Raw genomic sequence first — 27,343 nt, 5'->3', positions numbered from 1 at the left:
AAATTTCCCCCTGTAAAGAGTAAAAGCACCCCCTCAAGAAAGTGTAGAGTGTGCATGAAAAACAAAGTTAGAAGTGAAACAATATGGTACCGTTACTGCAATACGTGTGGTGTTCCTCTCCACCCTGGAACCTGTGACACCAGATATCACACCCTCAATATCTACTGGAGGTAAGCACAAAGTGTATGTTTCTAACATTTATAGTTCAGGAGTAATGGTAAATTTTATTAAGTGATGCATGTTAACAGGGCCGGGCATGAAAATGGCTGGTCCAGGCATTCAAGTGTCCCGCTGAGAAGCACGTACTGAACGTGTTAAAATACGTAGTAACATAATAATTTATAAATGGATAAACTATTTAAAATATGTACAAATAAACACAGCAAGGGAACAATGACATTCAGAGATCCAATGACTGTATCCACTGAATGGCAGATGGTGTTGTAAGAAGAAAGTTGGCAGCTTCTCCTTCGTATGCTTGATAATGATGATGATGATATTATGGCCTTAGTTACTGTAACCAGAAATTCTGATCTGAAACCATTTAGACTGCATGTGTGTCAATTTCAATGCTATGTTTTACTCCATCAGATAGCAGAAAAAACAAAACTCTACTGCACAACCCATTACCATTTAATTAATTTTGTTGGGTACACACCAAATGTGTAACTACTTGACATGTCAACATCCTATGACATGAAGAGCAAAATGAACCTTTTGTGCAACATTAAAAAATCTAACTATCTCTAACAGGTTTCAATCTGAAGTGAAATCTGGAAACCGACACTCTACCATTGATACATAGAGGGATTAGACCACTCTGATTCTACGTTATATGTGTATGTTCTTTAAATCAATGATTTATTTGCCAAGAATGAAAATAAAAGAGATAATATGAATGCCTCAAACTTTTAAAAGATTATGAATATAAAGAAAGGCAACAAAGTATATATATGTTAACATTATCAATGTTAATGTAAATTTTCTAACCACAGAACAAGATGAAATTGATTACTACAAGAAAATATCTATGTTAAGGTTATCAATGTTAATGTACATCTTCAAACCACAGAACAAGTTGAAACTGACTATAACAAGACCCTTAAGTTATAATATGCTTGGGATAAGACATTAAATTTTTTACAGCATATTTGGAACAATATCTTGAAAAAATCCTTAATAATTCTACATAACCATTTATATCATTACCGAGCTCGATAGCTGTAGTCGCTTAAATGCGGCCAGTATCCAGTAATCGGGAGATTGTGGGTTCGAATCCCACAGTCGGCAGCCCTGAAGATGGTTTTCCGTGGTTTCCCATTTTCACACCAGGCAAATGCTGGGGCTGTACCTTAATTAAGGCCACGGCCGCTTTCTTCCCATTCCTCGGCCTTTCCTATCCTACCGTCGCCATAAGACCTATCTGTGTCGGTGCGACGTAAAGCAAATAGCAAAAAAAAAAAAAAAAAAAAAAAAAAAAAAAAAAAAAAAAAAAAAAAAAAAAAAAATTATATCATTAATAAACTATTCCTAAACACATGTTACTGTTAATATATATTAACATACACTTATGATACTGAATTTCTTGACTTTAAGGCATGTGGACATAATGTAATTAAACACTTTGTATATACTATATTTGTGTTATGTTTTGGATCTTTATGGTCACCCAAACTGCGAGAGTTCAAGAAGATTCTTTAATTTCAGGAATTTGGTATTGAAGTAGCTCTTCTCCATGCTATCCATACAGATAGTATAGGAGATCTGAGTTAATGATTTTAAATTGATGAAGATGAGCTACAAGACAATTATGTCAAGAAATCTGATGCTGCTGGCTTCTCATCATATGTCACTGATGTTCTTTCAAATTCTGAAATGAAATGGGTTTGATACTTCTGTTAAGAACATTAATTCATTTCATTAACAGTTCTGGTGTCTAGCAGAGTGAGGGTTTTTGTCTCCACCAATAAGAAATCCTAACATGGAAAGCTATCATCCTTAACCCATGAGTAATTCTAACATTTTCTCTGTTTCAGTAATAGATTGTAATTGTTCTGTCATGTTAACTACAGAGGCTGAAGGCTGAACTCATGATGAATTAACTAAGAATAGGCCTGCTCAAAACTTCTAATGACACCATAATGATTTCTTCCAGAGGACTTAATACATTTCTTTGGGACTTAATTGAAAGTAATTATTTCTTCAACAGCTATACGAGTAGAAAAAAAACTGGATACAATTAAAGAAGAATATGAAACAAAACTGACTGTAAAGAAATGGATATTTCACTACATAAGCAGAATATTCAAATGCAGATATATAATTATTGTAGAGATGAAAAGAAATTATAATGAAAAATAATATTTTAGCCCGTGTACCAGTAAAAAAGAAAACACCAATTTTTAATCAGTTTCATGAGTGCCAAAGAAAGGCAGCTGTGCATGCCACAGGCTTTCTTTTGATCAACATAAAGAACATCTAACACAGTATGGTTTCTTCTTTTCTGAATGACCTTAATGTAAGGATATGACATCCATTAACATGAACATCACAGTAATAATTTTTTCCCTATCCTACGACATAGTGATATTCCTACCAACAACGTTACATACCACTCCAGTACAGATTCATTGCATAATTCACCAAAATGTCTCAAAATATGTCAAAATATCTCAACTGTATACTTCAAATGTACTAAGTTATGTAAATGTATTTTGCATCCTTGCATCTTTGGCATTGCTATTTTCCTCTCTATATTCCCCTGTAGGATAATATTTTTTTTTTGCTAGTTGCTTTATGTTGAACCGATACAGGTCTTATGGCGACGATGGGACAAGAAAGGCCTAGAAATGGGAAGGAAGCGGCCTTGGCCTTAATTAAGGTACAGCCCCAGCATTTGCCTGGAGTGAAAATGGGAAACCACGGAAAACCATCTTCAGGGCTGCCGACAGTGGAGTTCGAACCCACTATCTCCCAGATGCGAGCTCACAGCTGCGTGCTCCTAACCACACGGCCAACTCGCCAGGATAAGTTTAAGGCAGCAGAGATTGTTATCAGTGAGATACTGTGCAGGAAGGACACTGCCTGGAGGGTGAACAGGAATTTAAATGAGACTATGGGTATGTGGGACACTGTGGGTGAGATCTGTAAATCCTAATAGGAAGGTAAGAGATAGGGATCTGTGCTCAGATGGACTTCATTTCAACTGAAATGGTACATATAAGCTAAGGGGTTTGGTTAAAAGGGTAACAAACAGGTGCATTCAGGGAAAAAGGGTGGAATAGGGAGTAGTGAAGAGAGTGTACGGAGCTGGAAGTGAAGTAAGGATGACAAAACTGTTAGCATTAAACTGTAGTAGTATTATAAAAAAATAATAGAATTAAGCATGTAATATACAATTTTTTTGTGCTTAAAATGGCACTGACACAGATAGGTCTTATGGTGCCAATGGGAGAGGAAAGGGCTAGGAGTGGGAAGGAAGCGTCCATGCCTTAATTAAGGTACAGCCCTAATATGTGCCTGGTGTGAAAATGGGAAACCACCAAAAACCACCTTCAGGGCTTCTGACAGTTGGGTTCAAACCCACTAACTCCTGAATGCAAGCAAATAACTGCAAAGCCACTTGCTCGGTGTAATAAATATATATTTACTAGACATTGTAACAGGCGTTGAATCATGGCTGAGAAGTGATATTATGGATGTGGAAATTTTCTCATGGAACTGGAGTGTTTATCATAGAGACAGGATAGGAATAGTAGGAGGGACAGGGGACGGGGTATTCATATTGGTGAAAGAAGAATTTGTAAGCTACAAAAGATTTAAGGATGAGGAACATGACATTCCAGGTGTAAGGCTCATACGTTACGTAATAGGTAATCTGGGGTGTACAGACGTGGCAAGGTTCGCGCTGATGCTGATATGGAATTATTTGACAAGATAATCAGCTATGTGAAGAACGGCACAGAATGGAACGTTACTGTAGCAGGTAATCTCAAATTATCAAATGTTAACAGGGAGGGTAATGCGAATGACAGAAAACATGACCAACAAAATGGTGAATAACTTAATCTGGGAAGGACAGCTAAATCAGAAAGTGATGGAACCAACCAGAGGGGAAAATATTCTGGATGTGGTGCTGAAAAAACCAGATATGGTGTTTGGAGAAACTGAAGTGAAAGATGGTATAAGTGATCATGAGGCTGTGTTTGTCAAAGTTAAAAATACATGTGACAGAAAGGAAGGTTGTAAAAGTATGACTGTTAGGCAAGACCATATGGTTGATACAAGAAGCATGGGAGAGTTTGAAAAAAGTAAAAAGGGTTCGATGGAAAATAGTGAATAAAAAGATAAACAGCCTATGCGATGGGTTTAAACCACTTGTTGAGGAGGTATGCACTGTTAAAGCGTGATAAAAACTGAAGTAAGAGAAATAAACGAACTTGCTTAAGGCAGAAACAGCCTCCAGGAAGGACATCAATAAGGGCATCCGGCTCCATGGCTAAATGGTTAGCATGCTGGCCTTTGGTCACAGCAGTCCCGGGTTCGATTCCCGGCAGGGTCGGGAATTTTAACTATAATTGGTTAATTTCGCTGGCACGGGGACTGGGTGTGTCGTCTTTATCATAATTTCATCCTCATCACAACCCGCAGGTCGCCTACGGGAGTCAAATCGAAAGACCTGCATCTGGCGAGCCAAACTTGTTCTCGGACACTCCTGGCACTTAAAGTCATACACCATTTCATTTCATCAATAAGGGCAATGCAAGTGTATATGTGAGGATTTACAGAAGGCAGAATATTTAGTCAGTAAAGTGAGACGATCGTTAGGTATAAGCATAATGTCCAGGTTGGAGAAGGTGACCAGTACTGAAATTAACCTATGGTAATAAAGATATTTACCAAAAAATACAAAAGTTGAAAGCTATAAAGGCAGCTGGGATAAGATTTCTGGGGATATATATACTAAGGGCAACAGGTTGGGATATAGTGCCATATTTGAAATATTTATTTGATTACTGTTTGCATGAAAGAACTATATCAAATGAATGGAGAGATGCAGTTGTAGCCCCAGTATACAAAGAAAAGTGTGATGATCATAGAGCAGATAATTACAGGGCAGTCAGCTTGACATGTGTTGCTCGTAAGCTCTGGGAAAGCATTCTTTCCAATTATATTAGATATGTTTGCAAAATTACTAACTGGTTTGATAGAAGGCAGTCCAGATTTGCAAAAGGTTATTCCAGTAAGACTCACCTTCTAGGATTCCAGCGATATAGCTGATATTCTAGATTCAGGAATTCAAATGGACTGTATTGCTATTGACCTATCCAAGGCGTATGATAGGCTAAATCATGGGAGACTACTGATGAAAATGAAGGCTACTGGATTAGACAAGAGAGTCATTAAGTGGGTGACTACATTTCTAGAACACAGAACTCAGAGAATGAGAGTAAGTGAAGCATTATTGGACCCTTACATTTTCTTATACAAATAAATTATATGAGTAAAGAACTGGAATCAGAGATAACACTTTCTGCAGTTGATCTTATAATATTGTATGGAGTAATAAATAAGTTACAGAAGTATGAGCGACTGCAAAAGGACAATGACAATGTGAGATTGACATCAGACAATGGTATGATGGTAAATGGGATGAAAGGTCAGGTTGTAAGTTCTTCTCAATTTTAATTATTGTGCTGATGGGGTGAAGGTACCTCATGGGAATCACAAGTATTAATGCAAGGAAGATCTTTATTGGGTTAATTACATCAACAGGATCATAAATAAAGGTTACAGACCACTTCATATAGTTATGAGGGTATTTAGGGGTTGTAGTACAGATTTGAAGGAGAGAGCGTATACCTAGCAAGACCCTAATTAGAGTATGGTTCCAGTGCACGTGACCCACACCAGGATTACTTGATACACGAGCTGGAAAAGATCAAAAGGAAAACAGCACAATTTGTTCTGGGAGATTTCCAACAAAAAAAGAACAGCAGTACGACTATGTTGCAAAGTTGGTGCTGGGAAGACTAGGGAGTAAGAAGATGAGCTGTTTGACTTATCGGAATGTTCTGAGCTGTCAATGGAGAGATGGCGTAGAATGACATTAGTAAACAAAAAAGCTTGAGTGGAGTTTTTAAAGGTAAGAAAGATCATATGACGATAAGACTCAAATTCAAGAGGACAAATAGGGGCAAATATTCATTTATAGGAAATGGAATAATTTATCTAGCAAAATGTTCAATAAATTTCCAAGTTCTTTGAAATCATTTAAGAAAATACTAGGTAAGCAACTGGTAAGGAATCTGCCACTTGTGCGGCGCCTTAAATGCAGAAATGCAGATGAATAATAACTGACTGATATGCAAACTTGTTTCGTTGTTGTTGGATATTTCTGGGATATTTTACATTCTTACCAACTTTGTACAAACCTGTTGGGAAGATTCAGATGATAAGGTGATTACAGAGTACCTAACAGTTAAGCTATGCTTAACCCTTAATTGGTCACGTGTTGGTCCCTTTGCCACCATTTTTCCTCCACCCAGTGATAACACTGGTTAAAGTCTCTTAGAGTGTTGTTTCCCACTGTATCTTCTGTTCCTTTATGTAAGTATAAATTATGGTCAATATTATTAATATTTGTTGCTTTGTTCTTGAGCGAAGTGTTAATAAACACAGGGTGGGTCGTTTAGACTGTGGCGCGCGCCTTGTAAAGAAGGTGAGATTTTTGTAGCGATGGGGTGTTTCATTCTGCAATTCCGAGTTATACATTGTACATTTTATTTATAGTTGATGGACTTCCTCGATTTTAGGAATGCTTCAAGAGGGATCCTTGATAAAGATGAAATTAGTGGATATGAGGTGGAACGTATAAGATATTTTGCAAGAATGTGATCATAACACGGATACCGAGAATGACGTTTATGATGAGGAAGCTACGCTGGGAGTGATTTATCAGATGCCGAAAGGACTTTAATTTTAGGAAAGGATAATACGACAATCTGGACGAATTCATCACATAATTGTTTCAACATGAATAAATTTTAGTTTCCTATGCACACATGAGAAGGGGGTGATAGCAATTCCAAGAGAAAGAAAAAATCTTGACATTGTTTGAAACATTTTGTATGATGATGAGCTCTAAAATGCCTTTGGGAGTGGCCAACCCATTGTAACAATAGCTTAAGAGTCAGTGATGTTATACCATCAACACCCTGACCTGGCAGGAGCTGGACAAGGGGGGGTTAAAATGATGATGAATAACCCAAATCACTGAAAAAGGCCACTGATTTTCACTACTGAAGACTTTGGAACAAATGTGAAACTTCAAATATTTTGTACAAGACTTCCTCAGGAACAGTCTAGATTTCCTTCTGAAGACGCGGAGCAAAGTTCTCTGCGAAATGTAGAGTTACACCTTGTTTTCTTGACATGGCAAAAGCCCATATCACATCTTCAAATATTTTGCCCAGCTTTTATATTAAATAAGAAGCTTGGAAACTAAAATTCTACTTAGGTTTTAAATGACACTTTTAGCAATTACTATATTAAAAAACAAAGAGGTCAAATTCTGTTGGAGAAAAGGCAGGAATTTCAAAATTTCTTTAAAATTACTGACCATGACTTACCTACGAACAGTCTTTATGGCACGGAATGCTTCATCCATATTTCCAATGCTAAGATTATAGCTGAAGTTAAGTACAGCATCTCGAGTTGGTTTGTCACTTGCTTCCAGACCCTCGAAGTCCCGCATCACAGCTTGATCCACCATTTGATTTTTGGCATCCTTCACAGAAAACAGCAAAGATTTATTTTAAATAATACAATTTTAAAAATTTTATTTCATGGGCTAATATGCTGGAACTTAAGAGAAATTTGGGAGTATGGTAAGATAGCCATTCCAAAGATGTGAGTGAGTCAGTAAGGATGAGATTAAGAAGATTGACTGTTAGGAAGAAGATAACAAACTGGAACAGGTTTTGTGTTCTCTCACTATGACGATATTGGGAGCCAATCAAATCAATGTATAACAAAACAAATCTTGGTAAGAATCTACTCTACAACAAGGAGGTTTTTGGACCAATTATCACGTTACTAGCAATTGAAAAATGGCTAGTTTAATGAAAATACTTAAAAAATGTTCACACCACCTGGTTAGCTGAGGTACTAAATTGGTTACAATCCAACAGAAAGTATGGGAGGGACATACACACCTTCTGTGATGAATAACATGACTGACAAGTGAGATGTAAAGCTTCCACGGAATGTAGTTATGTTCTTCTTTCGGGTTCAACTGTGTTGTTGTTTTCTGTACATTCTGTACAGTTTGCCGACGTTTAAAATACATTGCGGTATTCTTTGTCAAGTTTTGATTATCTGGCTGGGACACTGATTACCTCGGATCGAGCAGGGGTATTTTAGTCGCCTGTATAAAGAATACTGCAAAGTATTTGTAATGCCGGTACACTGTACCCAATGTACAGAAAACAAGAACAGAGTTCAACCTGGAAGAAGAACTAAATAATAACATGACTGCTTTGATGAATACACATAAACCTATGAAAAATGTGAAATATTATTTGGCGAATGCATCAGTCTATCCCCCCTCCCCAGCTCCAAACCCCACGGCACTTAACGCCCTTGAAAGGGCTTTGGCCCTCTCAGCGACTGCTATTCAGCCCGAAGGCCTGCAGATTACGAGGGGCCATGTGGTCAGCACGATGCATCCTCTCGGCCGTTATTCTTGGCTTTCGAGAACGGGGCAGCCATTTCACCGCTACCTCTACACCACGGGGCCGGCAGCATCAGTCTATCGGGGGCCTAAATCATGATCTGCGTCATAGTAAGGCATTAAATCACCTTGTACACTAAGACATGTTGCCCACCAGGCAGTTAGGCTGTCCTATCTACCCAGTCCCACTCTTTGAATACCTGCCCTCTGGAGGTTGTCCAGATGTTCACTCAAGAACTCTGGAGTGTAGGTGGACGCTATAGAAATTATTTACCGAGAAAGTGGCTGTGCAGTTTGGGTTATGTAGCTATCAGCTTGCATTCGGGAGATAGTGGGTTCAAATCCCACTGTTGGCAGCCCTGAGGATGATTTTCTGTTGTTTCTCATTTTCACACCAGGCAAATAATGGGGTTGTAGCTTAATTAAGGCCGTGGTTGCTTCCTTCCTACACCTAGCCCTTTTCTATTCCATCGTTGCCATAAAACCTATCAGGTTCAGTACACTATAAAGCAAAAAAAAAAAAAAAAAGAGATTATTTTGGATTGTCTGAGCAGATAAAGCTCTCCAAACTGTCGCAAAGAATGCATTATGCAGCCCTGTTGCAGAGTCTTCTTAGTTCCTGCGAGCCAAGATCTGCAAGTACTGGTCATCAGCTGCTGTTGTTCTGGATACAGAAATAATGAAGGTGAAAAGAAGTCTTCTTCTTCTTCTTTTCCTACAGCTTTTCCCACACCCATCGGGTCGCGGGTGCGAACTGTGTTGCACATGTGGATTTGGCCCTGTTTTACGGCTGGATGCCTTTCCTGAAGCCAACCCTAGATGGAGGGATGTAATCACTATTGTGTGTTTCTGTGGTGGTTGGTAGTGTAGTGTGTTGTGTGAATATGAATAGGCAAGTGTTGGGACAAACACAAACACCCAGTCCCTGGGCCAGAAGAATTAATCCGAGGCGGTTAAAATCCCTGATCCGACCGGGAATCGAACCTGGGACCCTCTAGACCGAAGGCCTCAACGCTGACCATTCAGCCAATGAGTCGTACGAAGGTGAAAAGAGGTATCATAGATATATTGTTTATTGAAATGAGTGTAGCGATGAACAAATGAAATAAGACTGCAGGAACATGATATAGTACCTATTCCCGAAGACCAGTAGCTACTTGGCATAGGTAGGGATGGAGCAGCCGGTGTTGTCATGTACGAATAGAGATGGGTTCGAATGGACTTGTCAGTTTGTACTCTGCAGCCTTTGTGTTTATTTTGTGTCTATCATCATAGGAAAACGGTGATAGTTGTGGGCAGGCCGTGTTTATCAGCAAAGGTACCCAAAGGGACCAACTTCCACATCAGATAACATTTAAAGCCATCAATCAACATCTGAGAGAAACAGGTTCTCTGGTCACTCTCAAAGCATTTGCAGCCCACTGCCAACCCACTGCTGCAGGAAGAAATCATGAAAATAGTGAATGATAATCTGGTTGATTATTTTCACCATGTTGGTCCGTATTGACTGACCTTAGTCAGTATATACTATTGTTTTAGATTAGTTTCTGGGAAGGTGGAGCATTGCGGGTCAAATCCACTGATTGTTTTAAGTTCATAATCATTGTTCATCATTTCTTTTTTCAATTCTAGTTAGTGGATTAAGTTTGGAATTATTTTAAACTTTCAGTATTGCAAGAGTTGGATCCGCTGATTATTTTAAATTCATATTCATCCATTCATTCTTCACCTTCACATTTTGAATTCTGGTCAGTGGATGAATTTTGGACTTAAAAATTGTCATTACAGTTCGTCTCATTTCCTACCATGAGGGGCCAATGACCTAAATGTTAGGCCCCTTTAAACAACAAGCATCATTATCATCAATCAGTAAGCATCTGAACGACCTCCAGAGGGAAGGAGTTGAAGAGTGGGACTGGGTAGATCAGGACAGCCTAACTGCCTGGTGGGCAACATGCCTTAGTGTATGAGCTGAATTAACGCCTTATTATGATGCAGATCATGATTTAGGGGTTCGATACTCTGATGCATTTCCCAAATAATATTTCACATTTTTCATAGGTTTATTTGTAGATCTTGTTCTTAGCATTTTTTTTTTTTCAACAAACAGGGAAGCACATCTTCAAAGACTCAACTGTACTTGTGTCTGTTGAGATGATTTGGCAGCCAGCATGGTTCTCTTAAGAAGCTACCAACAATACCACATCAAACATTCATCTAAATTTTTTGTTGATGTAGAGCTACGAGTACAGAATGGGGATTTTCATTGGACCATTCATGCACATTATGCATGTTTATCACACCGTCATGAGAAAAGCAAGCTGCTTCTGTAAATAATATTCTGGAGAAGTTCAAATTTTAGGGCCAATATTGTGTATTCCAGCATTTTGGATAATTGCAAGGTAACAGCTCCTGGACACATTGCAGATGAAGTTGATGCAGTCCTTCGTCTGACAATGTTTGCTACACACATGTATGTGGTATGTACAATATCAGTTTGATGCATACTGAGAACCAGATTATCAAATCTCTATAGAACACTTTTCTGCCTTGTCATACTTTACATATTTTATTATACTTAATTACCGTACATGTTTCGAGAGCCAACTACTCCCTTCTTCAGCGGTGCCAAAACATCAATTAATCTTTGGACTTGGTACATTGGTACAAATATAACAATTATGTATAAATCTTGAAATTGGTAAAATATTTCTCTGTGTTTCACCTTTCACTTACTTATTATGTCACTTGTTACAGACTTTAAACTAGAAATTTTCAAATCATAAATAATAACATCTATTAAAATAATCACTATATGCTAATTTTACGTCCTTATTTACATCTAAAAAGAATAAATGTTTTTTCATGTCTAAATTTACATTTACTTTGTCATTTAGTAAAACACTTTAAAATAAATAGTTTCCTATCCATAAAATAAATGAATAAATAAATAAACAACACCTATTAAGTTAGTCACTATGTAAAAATATTTTCTGCTCTCGTCTTGAAATGTTTTTTCTTCTTTTCATTTTTCCTTAAGTTTGCTATAATTTTGAGACCTCCTTTTAATCCCGTCCGACCATGCTAGCCTTTTTAACCATCCAATTCTTCAGTTTCATCTAATTTTATCCACAAATTAAAGTGATGTAACACTGGTCTGAACCAAACAATATGTCCTCCTTGCTGTCAATGACCTTACGGGGCGAGCTGCTACTATGCTGCCGGTTACGTGATGACCACGCTAGCCATTTTACCATCAAATTCTTCAGTTCAACTGGTTGCCAAGTTTAACCACGAACGAAATATTATTGCACTAGTCTGAATGAATACCTTTACATATATGTCAAGCATTTTACACTTAATATGCCCAATTTGGACATGATGCTTCCCCATTGCTTCTCCCTTTAGAAAAAGCAATACTAACTAATGCTTGACACATATGTAAAGATATTCATGTTGTAACCCGTGGGGGGGGGGGCGTATTCATACGTCCAAATGATGATGATAAATAATAATAATAATAATAATAATAATAATAATAAAAAAATTATACTAAGGCAAGATCCCGGCATATATTCACAACACCGAGAAGTTTCCGGATCAGTATGTTATGGAATTCACACCATCCATTATGCCAGTCGAAACCGGTCCTGTAAGCTAATTCTTACAGTAAAATTGTATTGATAAAGTGGAACCTTTTCTTGTCTACACATACGTGAACTATCAGTACGGAAATGAAACTAGTAAATCAAGAAATCGCAATTACATCACCAGTTACCCTCAACCGGCAGCTTAGCAACAAATAGCAGCGCACCTACTAAGGTTATTGACAGCAGAGAGCAAGAACATGTTTGTTTATTCAGACTAGTGCAATAATATTTCGTTCGTGGTTAAATTTGGCAACCAGTTGAACTGAAGAATTTGACGGTAAAATGGCTAGCATGGTCATCACGTAACCGGCAGCATAGTAGCAGCTCGCCCCGTAAGGTCACTGACAGCAAGGAGGACATATTGTTTGGTTCAGACCATGTTACATCACTTTAATTTGTGGATAAAATTAGATGAAACTGAAGAATTGGATGGTTAAAATGGCTAGCATGGTCGGACGGGATTAAAAGGAGGTCTCAGAATTATAGCAAACTTAAGGAAAAAAGAAAAGAAGAAAAAACATTTCAAGACGAGAGCAGAAAATATTTTTACATAGTGACTAACTTAATAGGTGTTGTTTATTTATTTATTTATTTTACGGATAGGAAACTATTTATTTTAAAGTGTTTTACTAAATGACAAAGTAAATGTAAATTTAGACATGAAGAAACATTTATTCTTTTTAGATGTAAATAAGGACGCAAAATTAGCATATAGTGATTATTTTAATAGATGTTATTATTTATGATTTGAAAATTTCTAGTTTAAAGTCTGTAACAAGTGACATAATAAGTAAGTGAAAGGTGAAACACAGAGAAATATTTTACCAATTTCAAGATTTATACATAATTGGTATATTTGTACCAATGTACCAAGTCCAAAGATTAATTGATGTTTTGGCACCGCTGAAGAAGGGAATAGTTGGCCCTCGAAACATGTACGGTAATTAAGTATAATAAAATATGTAAAGTATTGACAAGGCAGAAAAGTGTTCTATAGAGATTTGATAATCTGATTCTCAGTATGCATCAAACTGATATTGTACATACCACATACATGTGAGTAGTAAACATTGTCAGACGAAGGACTGCATCAACTTCATCTGCGATGTGTCCAGGAGCTGTTACCTTGCAATTATCCAAAATGCTGGAATACACAATATTGGCCCTAAAATTTGAACTTCTCCAGAATATTATTTACAGAAGCAGCTTGCTTTTCTCATGACGGTGTGATAAACATGCATAATGTGCATGAATGGTCCAATGAAAATCCCCATTCTGTACTCGTAGCTCTACATCAGCAAAAAATTTAGATGAATGTTTGATGTGGTATTGTTGGTAGCTTCTTAAGAGAACCATGCTGGCTGCCAAATCATCTCAACAGACACAAGTACAGTTGAGTCTTTGAAGATGTGCTTCCCTGTTTGTTGAAAAAAAAAAAAAAAAAGTGCTAAGAACAAGATCTACACATAAACCTATGAAAAATGTGAAATATTATTTGGGAAATGCATCAGAGTATCGAACACCTAAATCATGATCTGCATCATAATAAGGCGTTAATTCACCTCATACACTAAGAGCCGGTTGTATAAACATAGCTGATCCGAGATCAATTTTGATTCGTGATCAGAAAATTATCCTTTCCAAGCTGCTCGCTGTGTTGTATAACATTGATCTCGGATCTCATGATCCGGATCAACTTTGATCCGTCATCATAGAATTTCGCTTGGCAACGTCGTAAACAGCGTGGGAAATTCGTACTAATCAGGAGTATGTTGGTAGTAAAGTCACGTTATTTCATGTTTTTAATCTCTCTGACGTAGTGTCAATCTTGGTGTCAATCAGATCTCAAACACATCGACTGAAAAATGGACATGAACTTGGATGTCAATGTTATTATTTATAAGTTTCATATTCTGTATTGATTGGATTCAATGTAATAGACAAGAAAAATGTTCCACCGATCAATACATTTATTGTGAATGAATTATTGCACTAGTACCGGTTTCGACCTATCTTGGCCATCATCAGCTAGCACACAAATTTACAGTCATAGGACAAAATTACAAAAATGTTAACGTAAGAGCATCCGGATGTCTAATGAAAAATGGAAGTAAAATATATTGCAGTATGTTGCGTTAAAATATCTCTGATTAAAAGTGGTGATGGTTAGAATAAACTAAAACCTATTGATTGAGCATGGACATGAGTACATAAACACATTAAAATATATATGCCACATCATAAGACACTAAAAAATATAGCACATTAAACACATTAAAACATCGTACATTTTAAAAACGTCTATTAAAATTTGAGTTCATGTTGCGTTGCATTCATTCTTCAATTCTCTTGTAGTTCTTGTGTTAAGTTGTATAGGTGAATATCAAGAATGTTCTATGGCTGATATACTTTGTATTGGTATGATGCCTGGATGTATGTGTGAAATGAAAAAAGTACTTACTGTTGTTGCTGTGGAGGCTGTGAACTGATATGTTTGGAGATTTGTTGTGTTCTGCTACGAGTATGTCTGGGGCTCATGTGAGCTGTGTGGAGGGATGTTGGTGGAGGGGATGGAGGAGTGGCTATTGTGAAGGTAGGGGCGGGGTTAGGTTTGTGATTCGTTGGTTTGTTATGACGCGTGTTTACTAATTGTGTTTCACAATAGCCACTCCTCCATCCCCTCCACCAACATCCCTCCACACAGCTCATATGAGCCCTAGACGTACTCGTAGCAGAACACAACAAATCTCCAAACATATCGGTTCACAACCTCCACAGCAACAACAGTAAGTACTTTTTTCATTTCACACATACATCCAGGCATTCCTTCATACATACGCCATACTCATATTAGCTTTTCTTTACAGATAACAACCATATAACGTGCATAGACGAGAGAAGTGTCACAACCAACTGCTCTAAAATTAAACCCTATCTTGCTGTATATATAAATCTTACCTGACTACATCAACAGTTGAATTGCACAGTACTCAATTTTCAAATTTTAATGACAAGAGTTCTTATAACATACCAATACAAAGTATATCAGCCACAGAACATTCTCGATATTCACCTATACAACTTAACACAAGAACTACAAGAGGATTGAAGAATGAATGCAACGCAACATGAACTCAAATTTTAATAGACGTTTTTAAAATGTACCATGTTTTAATGTGTTTAATGTGCTATATTTTTTAGTGTCTTATGATGTGGCATATATATTTTAATGTGTTTATGTACTCATGTCCATGCTCAATCAATAGGTTTTAGTTTATTCTAACCATCACCACTTTTAATCAGATTTATTTTAACGCAACATACTGCAATATATTTTACTTCCATTTTTCATTAGACATCCGGATACTCTTACGTAACATTTTTGTAATTTTGTCCTATGACTGTAAATTTGTGTGCTAGCTGATGATGGCCACAATAGGTCAAAACTGGTACTAGTGCAATAATTCATTCACAATAAATGTATTGATCGGTGCAACATTTTTCTTGTCTATTACTCGTACATTGGATGTCAATGAGCGAAGAAATCGAGCGCCGAATTTTACAGCATACGAAAAGGAGTTGTTAATTGATTTAGTTGTTACTAAATATAAGAATACAATTAAAAATAAAAAGACTGATGCTGTAAGTACGAAAGAGAAGGAAAACGCCTGGAAAGCACTAGCTTCAGACTTCAATTCCCACGCAAATGTGGCGCGACGGGATTGGAAAACCTTGCAGTTATGTTACAAGAATGTAAAACGACGAACGAAGAAGTCGGCTGCAGACGATAAAGTAAGTAAAGAAATACATATTTGCGTATTAATCACTAGTTGAGACTTCGGAGTATTGTACTTAACCAACTGTACATTCTTACTAGGTCAGCATTCATAAAACAGGCGGAGGTCCATTCGTACAACCTACGGTGGATGAAGCTGGACAGAAACTCGTAGCAGCATTAAAACCTCAATTCCTTCCACTAGCCTGCAAGTCCGATTGCGATGCGAACTTCCACCAAGAAGTTATTTTTGGTAAGTTAACCTTGAAATCCTGATATAAATAACTAGGAATACCGGTACAGGGTATTCGAAGTGTAGACTCATACAGAGCTACGCTTTTCACAAGCATAGGGCATTGTAAATAAATTACCGATACACAGGACTATGCCTGATGTTAGTTTGTTTTTCGTTCTAGTTAATATTGCAATAAGCCTTTTCCCTTAATTAATCGGTCATCAGTAACTCCAATAAAAATTACAAACTATCTCTTGTTGACTAATGACAGGTTAACTAAGTACAGTGCACATTTACTATGGAAGTACATAATGTCTAATTTTATTATTTAGATGTATGTGAATGCGATGTGGAGGATCCTGCACTTACAATGGAAACTGCAGTGAACGAATCACAATCTCAATTCGTTGCTTTCGTGGAGGAAATAGCTGTCAGTGGGATTTCTTACAACATGGTAATGTATCAAGTTACGTGACTACTGTATATTGCAACAGACTTAAGGGTGTTAATTCAGATAGATATTACATATAATGGCCGGTTTCTGGTACACTACATTTACCTATGAGTTACCTAAATGTGTTTGTAACTAACTGCACTGTTAACTTCAGTGAGTTTCTGGAAACTTAAGTCCATATTTATAAGCCCTGGTAATTAACAGTACAGAAATCGTCATGTTTAGTATCTCTCGTCCTCCAATAGATGTATCTACGCAAATGTTTTTAGGGTTATTTTGGTAATATCTACTTACTTTTACTAGCAGAAGTTTCCTATAATGAGAAATGGTTGGCAAACATGTACACAGTCATTTCAATCAATCTCATTCAGCATGTAATAATCTCTCATAATATGAATATATCTGATCTAATAACGCACAGTATGCAGATATAGTCTTAAATTTCACCTAGATCCGTTGTCGTCACTAAAATTATACAAATACACCGCGATTACCAAACAGATCACTTTTCACTGATCCAGAACACAAGCGTAAACAATAATAATATAAATGAAAAACGTGCATGTAATTTCATCTGATCAGATGCTAAACTCTTCAAGAATTCCATTTCTTCTGGGCTTTCATGGCACAACTTGAACAACACGAAAGCGTTACAAACTGCAATCTCCAATAGCCAAAAGAAAATAGATACCGGTACCACTACATTTTTTATTAGTATTTCCGTAATGTACTTCTCGAACTGAGATTTGTATTTCTTATAACTGCAACGGACTAGTCTCTTGAAAAGTTTTACTTACACTGACCACGCAACATGCATTGACAAAAATACTCAGAAATACTCTCGAAAATGCTGATGTTAAGTCCACAGATAAGAAGCTAACATAAACTACAGCTCCCTGCAGATGTTTTATGTTTATTGGGAGTCTATCAGACTTCACGTCACCGGTTAAAAGATATAATAACATTAAAAAAGCAACAAAAATCGATAAACTATTTATTATTCAGCAGGCTTATATTAAGTGCATACCGGTACCTAAGAGATCATTTAGTACAAATGTAAATGCTAATGGCAAATACTCCATAATTTCAGATTGGGTGTTCACTAACTGTTGGTGAGACTCATGATTCAAAGCCTGATGAAAGAAATCTTTAACATTATAGTTGCACTGAAAGATCAATCTGAGCCTGGTTTGATTCGACTTCCATTTTATTTGATGATTCATTTCCCGTGTTGGAATTTATATCTACAGTAGGAGCGTCATGCTCCGAGGTAATTGTAACCAAAACAGCTGGGACAGATGACACCATACAGGTGGAATCAGTTACTAAGCTAGTGATAACGTGGAAATAAACGTACTGACCAAAATATTGTAAACTCCAGCACACCCAAGCACGTTAAAACTATAATGAATGACTGTAAATATACTATAGTCGGTTCATTATCACCTACTAATGTTTATGAAACTAATTTGCTGGAATCAGTTCTAGCACAGAGGTACCTACAGCACTAGCTGCAGTTACCCGTCTTTGCGCAGATAACTGTGAATAAGCCGACAACTGTTGTTTCGGAAACTCATTTTAAATGTATCACCATGTTCGGTCACTGATAACTACTCATCTACAGATAACTGTCATTCCAGAAACTGGCCATAAATCAAATATACTTTTCACACGCTTAACTGTTCCTTATTATTATTATTATTATTATTATTATTATTATTATTATTCGACTAGCTTTTACAGCACAGCCGTTCTTCTTCTTCTTTATCATCACATTCTCGTATTTCAATTCTGACCGACTGATTTTAGGAACAAGTACCAGATACAGATGTCAATCCTGGGCCCAGCAGATGAACTTCACCTCCTAAAAAGAGAAGAGCTGAAGCTGAGAGTAGTTTAAGGGACAACTTCTACAAGAGAAGACTGGAATATCTAGAGGCACAACACGCCATAAAAATGGAAAATCTCAAACTAGACCAGGAAATTAAAAAAATATGAGCTAGCGGCGGCTAAAGCCAAAGCAAATGAGCATTCTTGTTCATACAAATGTATAGTCTTGTTAGTACTTAGAAATATTAAAAACATACCTGAACACGTTAATTATTTCATTCCTAACAGCAGTATTTCCTCCATTCAGCCCAGCTTCTTCGAAGACAGGAAGTCCCTCGTTAACCCTTCTTCCTGCAAAAATATCTCCTTCTACTTCAGGTTCACCATCTATGGAATCTAAGGCCATGTTATGTAGGACAAACGTTGCGACTATAATAGGAGGAACCCGAAGCAATTTCACTCGAAGACCCATCTTCAAGCAAGGAAATCCCGAAAGTTCTTTCAATTGTGGATCGCGATCTCTTATGTCATCTCAGCAGGTGTCGCTTCGTGTAATATTGGAGTGAGAATGTACTCACAGCAACGGTAGGCACTGTTTCCAAGAAGAAATCCTTTGGGCATTTCCTCCGCCTCAAACCGAGCATGAACTCTAGAGTTATCGAATATATTACTGTCATGTGCAGATCCAGGCCACCTTGCAACTATGTCTAGATAACACACATTAGCATCACATATAACCTGTACATTCAAGGAGAACCATCCATGCCTGTTCCTGAACACTTCGGCGTTGTTACCGTCTGGCGATATGATAGGCACATGTGTACAGTCTATAGCACCAAGAATTCCTGGAAAATGAGCTATGTCATAGAAATGACGCATGATTCTCCTTGCTTCTCTCTGGTCAGTCGGCATATTGATAAATTGAGGTCTCAACGCAGCAATTTCTCGTGTTACTTTATGGATGTCTCGACAAACCGTAGCCTTATCAATTTTGAATAAATCACTAACTACGATTTGAAAACTCCCTGTCGCGTAAAATCGCAGAGTCAATAGAAACTGGAACATTGGAGTAAGTGGCTGGTTTCAATTCATTCGTCTCATTAGAGAGTCTCGAAGTCTACCTTCAATAACCTCAACAGTGTGTTTGGTTAGACGGAATCTCATTTTAAAAGCTCTGTCGCTAAGTTCTAAGAATGGGTTTCCTCTTTCTTGGAATACTCGGAGAGACCGCCAAAATTCTTCATTATCGTCATCTGAAGAAAAATCGGAGAAGTCAGACATCTGTAATTCGAAGACAGAATCGCGATAAAAATCCCTTCATAAGATTAAATACAGGTAATAATGCATAACATCTTTTTTTCTTACCATGATTATTGTTACGGCACTATTTTGCACTACAAAAGCCCTCTTCCTTTCATGTTGATAAATGCGGTCTACAATACCGGTACAAGAACACTACTTGATCCGGATCACAAGGCTTGATCCAAGGAAATTGTTGGATCAATTTTGATTTGTGATTAAGAAAACATGATCTCGGATCAACGTTTATACAACACAAATTTGAGGATCAGCGTGATCTAGAATCAGTTTTATGCCTTGATCTAGGATCAACTGCTTTATACAATCGGGCCTTAGGCATGTTGCCCGCCAGGCAGTTAGGCTGTCCTGATCTAGCCAGTCCCACTCTTCAACACCTTCCCTCTGGAGGTCGACCAGATGCTTACTGGTTGATCATAATGATGCTTGTTGTTTAAAGGAGCCTAACATCTGGGTCACTGGCCCCTCATGGTAGGAAATGAGATGAACTGTAATGACAATTTAAAAGTCCAAAATTCATCCACTGACCAAAATTCAAAATGTGATGGTGAAGAATGAATGGATGAATATGAATTTAAAATAATCAGCGGATCCAACTCTTGCAATAATGAAAGTTTAAAATAATTCCAAACTTAATCCACTAACTAGAATTGAAAAAAAGAGATGATGAACAATGATTATGAACTTAAAACAATCGGTGGATTTGACCCGTAATGCTCCACCTCCCCAAAAACTATCCTAAAACAATAGTATGTACCGACTAAGGTGCTGCTTCCAAAGCACAATCCTGAATCGATGATGCTTGTTGTCTAAAGGGGTCCAAAATCAAGGTCAACAGCCCCTGATCCCAAGAAAAGTAAGAACCATGGTATTTCTCATGAAGTGGTACTAATTATAAGTAACGTAGACTTAAAGTGTTCCACACATTATGGCACTACTTACAGGTAACGCAGACCTATGGTGTTTCTCACATTATGGCGCCACTCATAGGCAACGCAAACCCATGGTGTTCCTCACATAGGTGAACTAATAACCATGGGCGCCCATATGACAGTTTGTAAGGAGGGGGTGGGGGGGGAGCTAGATCTGGGGGTATGTAGTATTTTTAAAATTTTGGAAGATGAATGGCGGTAGAATAACACCCATGGTATGCCCTGCCTGTTGTGGGGGGCGGTACCACTATTTCTACGTAATACCGACTTGAAAGAAAAACACCTGACTACATTAGATTTTTGCCTTTCCCTGAGAGCTGGGAGGGGGGTGGGCAGAACAGCCCCCCTTGCTCCCAGGCATGGGTGCCTTTGCTAATAACAGACTTGTACTATTCAGTGGTGTTTCTCACACAGTGGTACTAATCACAGGCAACGCACACCCACGGTGTCACTCATGTAGTGGTACTAATCACAGGCAATGACCAGAGCCATGGTGTTTCTCACACTAATCACAAGCAATGTAAGCCTGTGGTGTTCCGCTTATAGTGGTACTAATCACGACTACTGGAAAACCCATACTGATTCACCTTATGTTGCTACTAATCACAAATCGCAAGTAAAGGTGACCCATGGTGTTCCTTGCGTGATGGTACTAATTACAAGTAGTCTCATAGTTCTAATTCAATCATCCCTTGGTTGCTCCTGTTAATCGCCTCTTAGAACAGACACGGGATACCGTGGGTGTATTCTTCATCTGTGCCCCCCATCCAGAGGGGGTCATACATGATGGTACTCCAGCACACTTCAGCCAACAAATGACAGATATTCTCGATGTGCAGTATCGCAGGAAGTGAATAGGTCACAGGGTTCCCACACGAGTGTCCACCAAGGTCCCCAGACTTAAACCCATGTGATTTCTTCCTGAGAGGGTATGTTGAAGTTTTTGTGTATGACAGAGGCATAGTGACAACTGTTGAAGAACTTAACCCTTTCCCGCCCGCATTTTCACTCCACTAATCCCCAGGTTTCAACCTATTATTTAGCAAAAACTGAAACAGACCGTATTGTTTCAGAAAAAGTTAAATACAGTAAAAACTATTGACCACAATTAACTCAAATTTTCAATAACATTAGAAAATATACCATCACATCCTTTTCTCTGTTTATTAAGTCATAATGTGTTTCCCCCCACCCTCCTCGTGATACTCGACACAGAGACAGTCTGCATTTGTCACATTCCCATGTTGTCTGAATCCCTCAAAACCAATAATCACGTGAGTTTGGAAGTGGAATGATGCCCATGTATATAAGATTTTATTTCATCTGCGCAAGGGTCTTCCCATTCTGTTTTTATCTTACCGGAATGCGACTGTTTGAAGGCTGCATTGTTATATGCGCAATAGGCTATGTCACTGAATAGTTTTTCTCCTCCTAACATACGTAAAAAACAATCTCTTTCCCCTAATACTCTTTCCGAATTATGCGCAGGTTCAACATCATCCATATAATCATTCGGAGTAACGAAACGTAATATTTGTGTTACCTGAATTGCCGTGGCATCGCCATCAGGTCCGATTTATCGATATTCGTTTTCATTCATATCACTGTTATCACTAAAATTATCTTCGTTGATACATTATTCACTCATTAAAAATTCACGTGCACCCCTACTCAAGGATTCTGTGTCACTTTTTTCGCCCATATTCAGCTCAGTTTCAATATACGCGATATTCAATCCCGCCACGTTTACGGACGAAACAGCTGACCCGCTCTCGCGGAAGTTCAAGACCGTTGCCTAGGCAACGTCAAGACAGATTATTTCTCTTCCTTTATTCCCTAAGACTTGTAGATTGCACTGCGTGTTCATAAATGCCTTATAAACACTTCACTGATGAGAAAAATAAAAAACTATCGCACAGATCGCAGACGAATGCAGATAATGCAGCCGGGTGCTTTCGGGTGCTAAGGACCGGAAGGCTAAATGAACAGTCGGGCGCTTTTAGGCGCTAAGGGCCAGAAAGGGTTAAACAGTGCAATGAAAATGCTTGTGTGACAATAAAGGGTGCAAAGGATTATTTCAGAAAAAGTCTTAATGTTGGCACTAAAACAAAGTGAAGCATGTGTAGAAATTAATGGAGGCCACATTAAACATTTGCTTTCCTCTGTTGACATGTTCAGTAAACATCCTTTGTTAAGCCATCTCTTTTGCATTACCAGTGTGTACATTTTTTTTTTTTTTTCATGTTTGTATATACACTTCCATTTTATTTGATGCCAAGCAAGCATGTCATCATGTACTTAAAATCCACTGTTATTTTTTGTAATGAATTATAAATAATAAATTATTTTGTTCTGTAATGCTGTTTGGACTCACCTTACTAGTCATCTAATAGCAATGAGATATCGATAATTCAAGAAACTTAAAGTTATTCCTTTTCTTTAATGTACCTATGTACACATTCAGGCCCTCCTAGAAAGGGGTATTGTTGCTGGTACTTTATGCAACACGTAACATTGTAATATTTTTAAGGTTCTCCTAGAAAGGGGTATTGTTGCTGGTACTTTATGCAACACGTAACATTGTAATATTTTTAAACAGTTGAAGACCAACTGAACAAACATAAAACAAAATAAAGTAAGAATGATTATAGTTAATTCATGACTAAAGGCCTTACTTTTTGGTGCAATAAAACTGTTGATTTCATTGTTAAAACCTACTTTGGTAGGTATTTCATGAAATAAACTGCCATACTGATTAATGCTTATTGTGAAATCTTCCTTATAATATGGGGTAAATATAATTTTGTAATAAGGGTTTTTAAAGTGAATTCCTATAATGTATCCTTGTTATTAAATCTTAACCAAATATACAAAATGTTATAGAAATAAACAGAAATAAATGATACCTCGAAATAAAGTTAGGTGATCTGCCCTTTAATATGGATTTACACATAGCCTACATTTTTTTTTTTTAACATTTGAATTGCTTTTCTCCAAAGTACAAACTAAGCATGGTTTCAATGTTATCAGCAAGCAGAGTTGTGCAACAGAAAGTATCTTTGTGTAAGCAAAGAAGCCCCTCTTGCTGTCCACATTAGATGTCAGAAACCAAAATGCTTGCAAACACTTGGATGCATGTTCAATGTGGTCTTCTATCAAAACTCCTAAAACTTCAGTAACAATGTCTTCTTTCTTCTCCTCTACCAGATGTGCTTTCAGTGCATTTTGCAAAGCCATATAGCCCTGGAAGATGTTCACCAACATGCTGGTGCCTCCCGACCGGGGATGAAAAGCTCAAATGATTAAGGCGCTGGCTTTATGAGCCCGAGTTGGCAGGTTCGATCCCGGCTCAGTTCGGTGGTATTTGAAGGTGCTCAAATACGTCAGCCCCGTGTCACTAGTTTTACTGGAATGTAAAAGACCTTCTTCTTCTTCTTCTTCTTTCCTAGTGTTTAGTCCTGGTAAGCTCTCATTTATGCTTTTAAACCAAGGTATCTGTTTACCTTCTCCTGGATTTTTACAGAAATATAGTTTAGGAACAGGAACACTGTCGAGATACTTCAAAATACACAGTTCAAAAAAATTAGGGGAATATGTTTTGTAACGTCTGGTATGTGAATGTTAATTTGGTAGATGGGGTTCCAATGGTCGTACAGCATGCCTTGAGATCGTAGCTACTCAGGGTATGTCAAATCAAAGTTATACTCCATCTGTAGGCAAAGCCATGCATTAAACTGTCAGGTGACCCCTCAAAACAAAGTGAATAGTGGTGCGTCCGTGTGTCGCTGTGAGGTACACAGACTACTGCAGCATTTGAGCACACTCTACATAAACCAGCACATCCCATTCAAGTCGCAAGGACCGTCATTTTGATCCAGGAAGGATGGTCTTTTCGTCATGTTGCTGTGGATCTCAATGTCTCTCCGTCAGTTATTCAACGCTTGTGGAATAGCTACAATGAGACAGGCTAGTTCACAAGGAGGGTTGGGCAAGGTCGTGGACGCATGACAACCCCACAGGATGACCAATATCTGACCATCTGTGCATTGCGGCGTTGTTCAGCAACTGCCAGAGAACTGCAACAAGACCTCAGAAGATCACTGGAGTCACGGTGTCTGACCAGACAGTAAGGAACAGGTTAAGAGAAGTGTCCTTACGACCCAGACATCCTGTTCGAGTGTCCCGATTAAAGCAGCAACATCGCGCAGCTCACCTTCTGTTTACCCGTACCCACGTCAACTGGCAACTTCGCCAATGGAGACCTGTGTTGTTCACAGACGAGTCCAGATTTTTCCTGACACAGTGTGATGGACATCAACGTGATGAGAAGATATAGATGTAAACAGGTATTGATGAAGAGAGAGCCTATCTATTTGAAGATGGCAGTGTATGAAGATGTGGAGATTGTCCTTGTCCTTTTGTGTTTTCATGTTTGTCCTTGCCTTCACTTTCTAGTATTTCTTCTTCCTACATTGACCTGTCATTGAATTAGTCCTTTTGTGTGTTCCCTTCCATATTTTTATCTTCATATTTTTTGACTGATGTGGTGAGTTTGCAGGTGTCACAAGGTGGTAGCCCGAATGATAAGGATGCATACCTAACTGAGGTTTTCCCCCTTGTTTGCTGGATAATAGAAGAGAGAGGGTGGGGGTACTTAATGAGGAGGGAACTATGGTATATCTTAATCTTGGACTGTTAGTATGACTTTTCTAGGACTCCACAAAAGCTTCCAGTCTTCCGTCCCTTCGCAAACTTGTAGGTTTGGCCAAAGCCAGCTTGCTTGATGTGCGCCAGGAATAAAAATAATGCAAATTACACAGAATAGGAGAAAAAATATGCACAAATATGCACTACACAATATTTTCCAATCCAGTTAATTCCATGAGAGGTGGTGGTGGTGGTGGTGGTGGTGGTTACTATTTTAAGAGGAAGCACAACTGGGGAACCATCCTCTATTAACACTCATCAGAAGAAAGAAAATGGAAGGGGTCCAACATCTGGAAAAATGAAGATATCAGCCAAAGAAAGATAAGGGCCAAGAAGGGTGTGAAAATGAAAGGCTCCCTAGCCCTCAGCACCTAACAGCGTTCGGGTCAGAAAAGAACAAGAGTTGACCAAGGGAGATCAGATAGGATAGATGAAAGTGAGCAGCCTGGCACAAGTAAGTGGAAGCAAAAACCAGGGCTCTGCTAAGGGCCCCATGGTTGCCAATGCATGCTCCCAAGTTAAGAGCCCATGGAGCTCCTTTTAGTCACATCTTTTAACAAGAAGGGGATACCATGGGTGTTATTCTATCACACCCACCCACAGGGGAATATTTCCACGAGATTCATCAAACCCCAACGTTTGGTAAAGACATGCATTTACATACAATTCTTAGAACTACTTATAGGTTATAGATGAGGAAGCTTCTTACGTCTTACCATTCACTCTTTTAATTTTACTCTTACCTGATCTGACAGTTTCTTCAGAAGCAAGTAGTTAGGAGTCTGTACGCCAAGAAGACCAGTATAGTTTCTGGACAGAGGCATAATGTCCTGAATAATGAGTCCTTGTTCTGGGGTAGTGAAGAACGTCACTAGGATGATCTCTGAAATCTAAGAGCAGTCAAATTACAAACAAGATAACATTGGGCTTTGCGTATTACTCATATATTACTAGGTTGGTTATTCATTGTACATTATGGGAAATAAATTGCTGTCTTCTACTAATAAGGTGAATAGTGAACTATTTTTATATCAATTCAGGTAGCTCAATCATAAAAGTACCAGTGTGGCTTGGGCTTATCAGATGGAAACCGCACCTTTCCAAGACCCTGGCTGACACATCCTGGTTCGGTCTAGTGGTATTTGGAAGGTATTAGAATATGTGAGCCTTGTGTCAGTAGGTTTACTCGTATGTAAGAGAATTACAGTCTAACAAAATTTTGGCACCTTGTGTCTCCAAAACTATGTCAAAGTAGTTAGTGGGATGTAAAACAAATAACATGATTATTATAAAAACATGGGGCAGGAAGTTTTCAATGCATTTACTTATAACAGATAATAACAATGATGATGATGATGATGATGATGATGTTGATGATGACAATGATGATATAATGAATAATAATGTTTTGCTTGAAATGCTACAGTTAAAGGCGCTGGAGTTCCCAGAGAAAAGCAACATAGGAATCTCACAGTTTAAAGCAAGCAGAGGGCGGTTGCGTAGATTTGTAAAGAGGAACAACCTTCCTTTTCATCCTTTACATCCCAGTAATATAATTTTGTAAAATAAGATGTACTCAGTATGTATTGTGCATATCACTCAACCTAACCTTATTCTGCATGTGTTAAACACTAACAGTTTTACATTCAAAGATAAAGGGTAGGATTCTCCACCTGTTCAATACTACTCAATACTACTTTTTGACATTA

The 27,343-nt window shown here is 38.0% G+C and overlaps 1 protein-coding gene across 1 annotated transcript in view; it reads right to left on the bottom strand.

Annotated features, from left to right (window-relative positions):
- Window positions 1-27,343, bottom strand: part of rempA (intraflagellar transport protein rempA) — a 185,998-nt gene that overhangs the window by 65,126 nt on the left and 93,529 nt on the right. The window contains exons 14-16 of the mRNA XM_068228322.1: window positions 26,378-26,524; window positions 20,371-20,379; window positions 7,632-7,789 (exon numbers count right to left, since the gene is read on the bottom strand). Coding sequence (XP_068084423.1) covers window positions 7,632-7,789; window positions 20,371-20,379; window positions 26,378-26,524 — 314 coding nt within the window. The remainder of the gene's footprint in view (window positions 1-7,631; window positions 7,790-20,370; window positions 20,380-26,377; window positions 26,525-27,343) is intronic.

Source organism: Anabrus simplex, chromosome 6 (assembly GCF_040414725.1).
Source record: "Anabrus simplex isolate iqAnaSimp1 chromosome 6, ASM4041472v1, whole genome shotgun sequence".
NCBI classification, from domain to species: Eukaryota; Metazoa; Arthropoda; class Insecta; order Orthoptera; family Tettigoniidae; genus Anabrus; species Anabrus simplex.
This window is presented reverse-complemented; position numbering and strand designations above follow the sequence as displayed.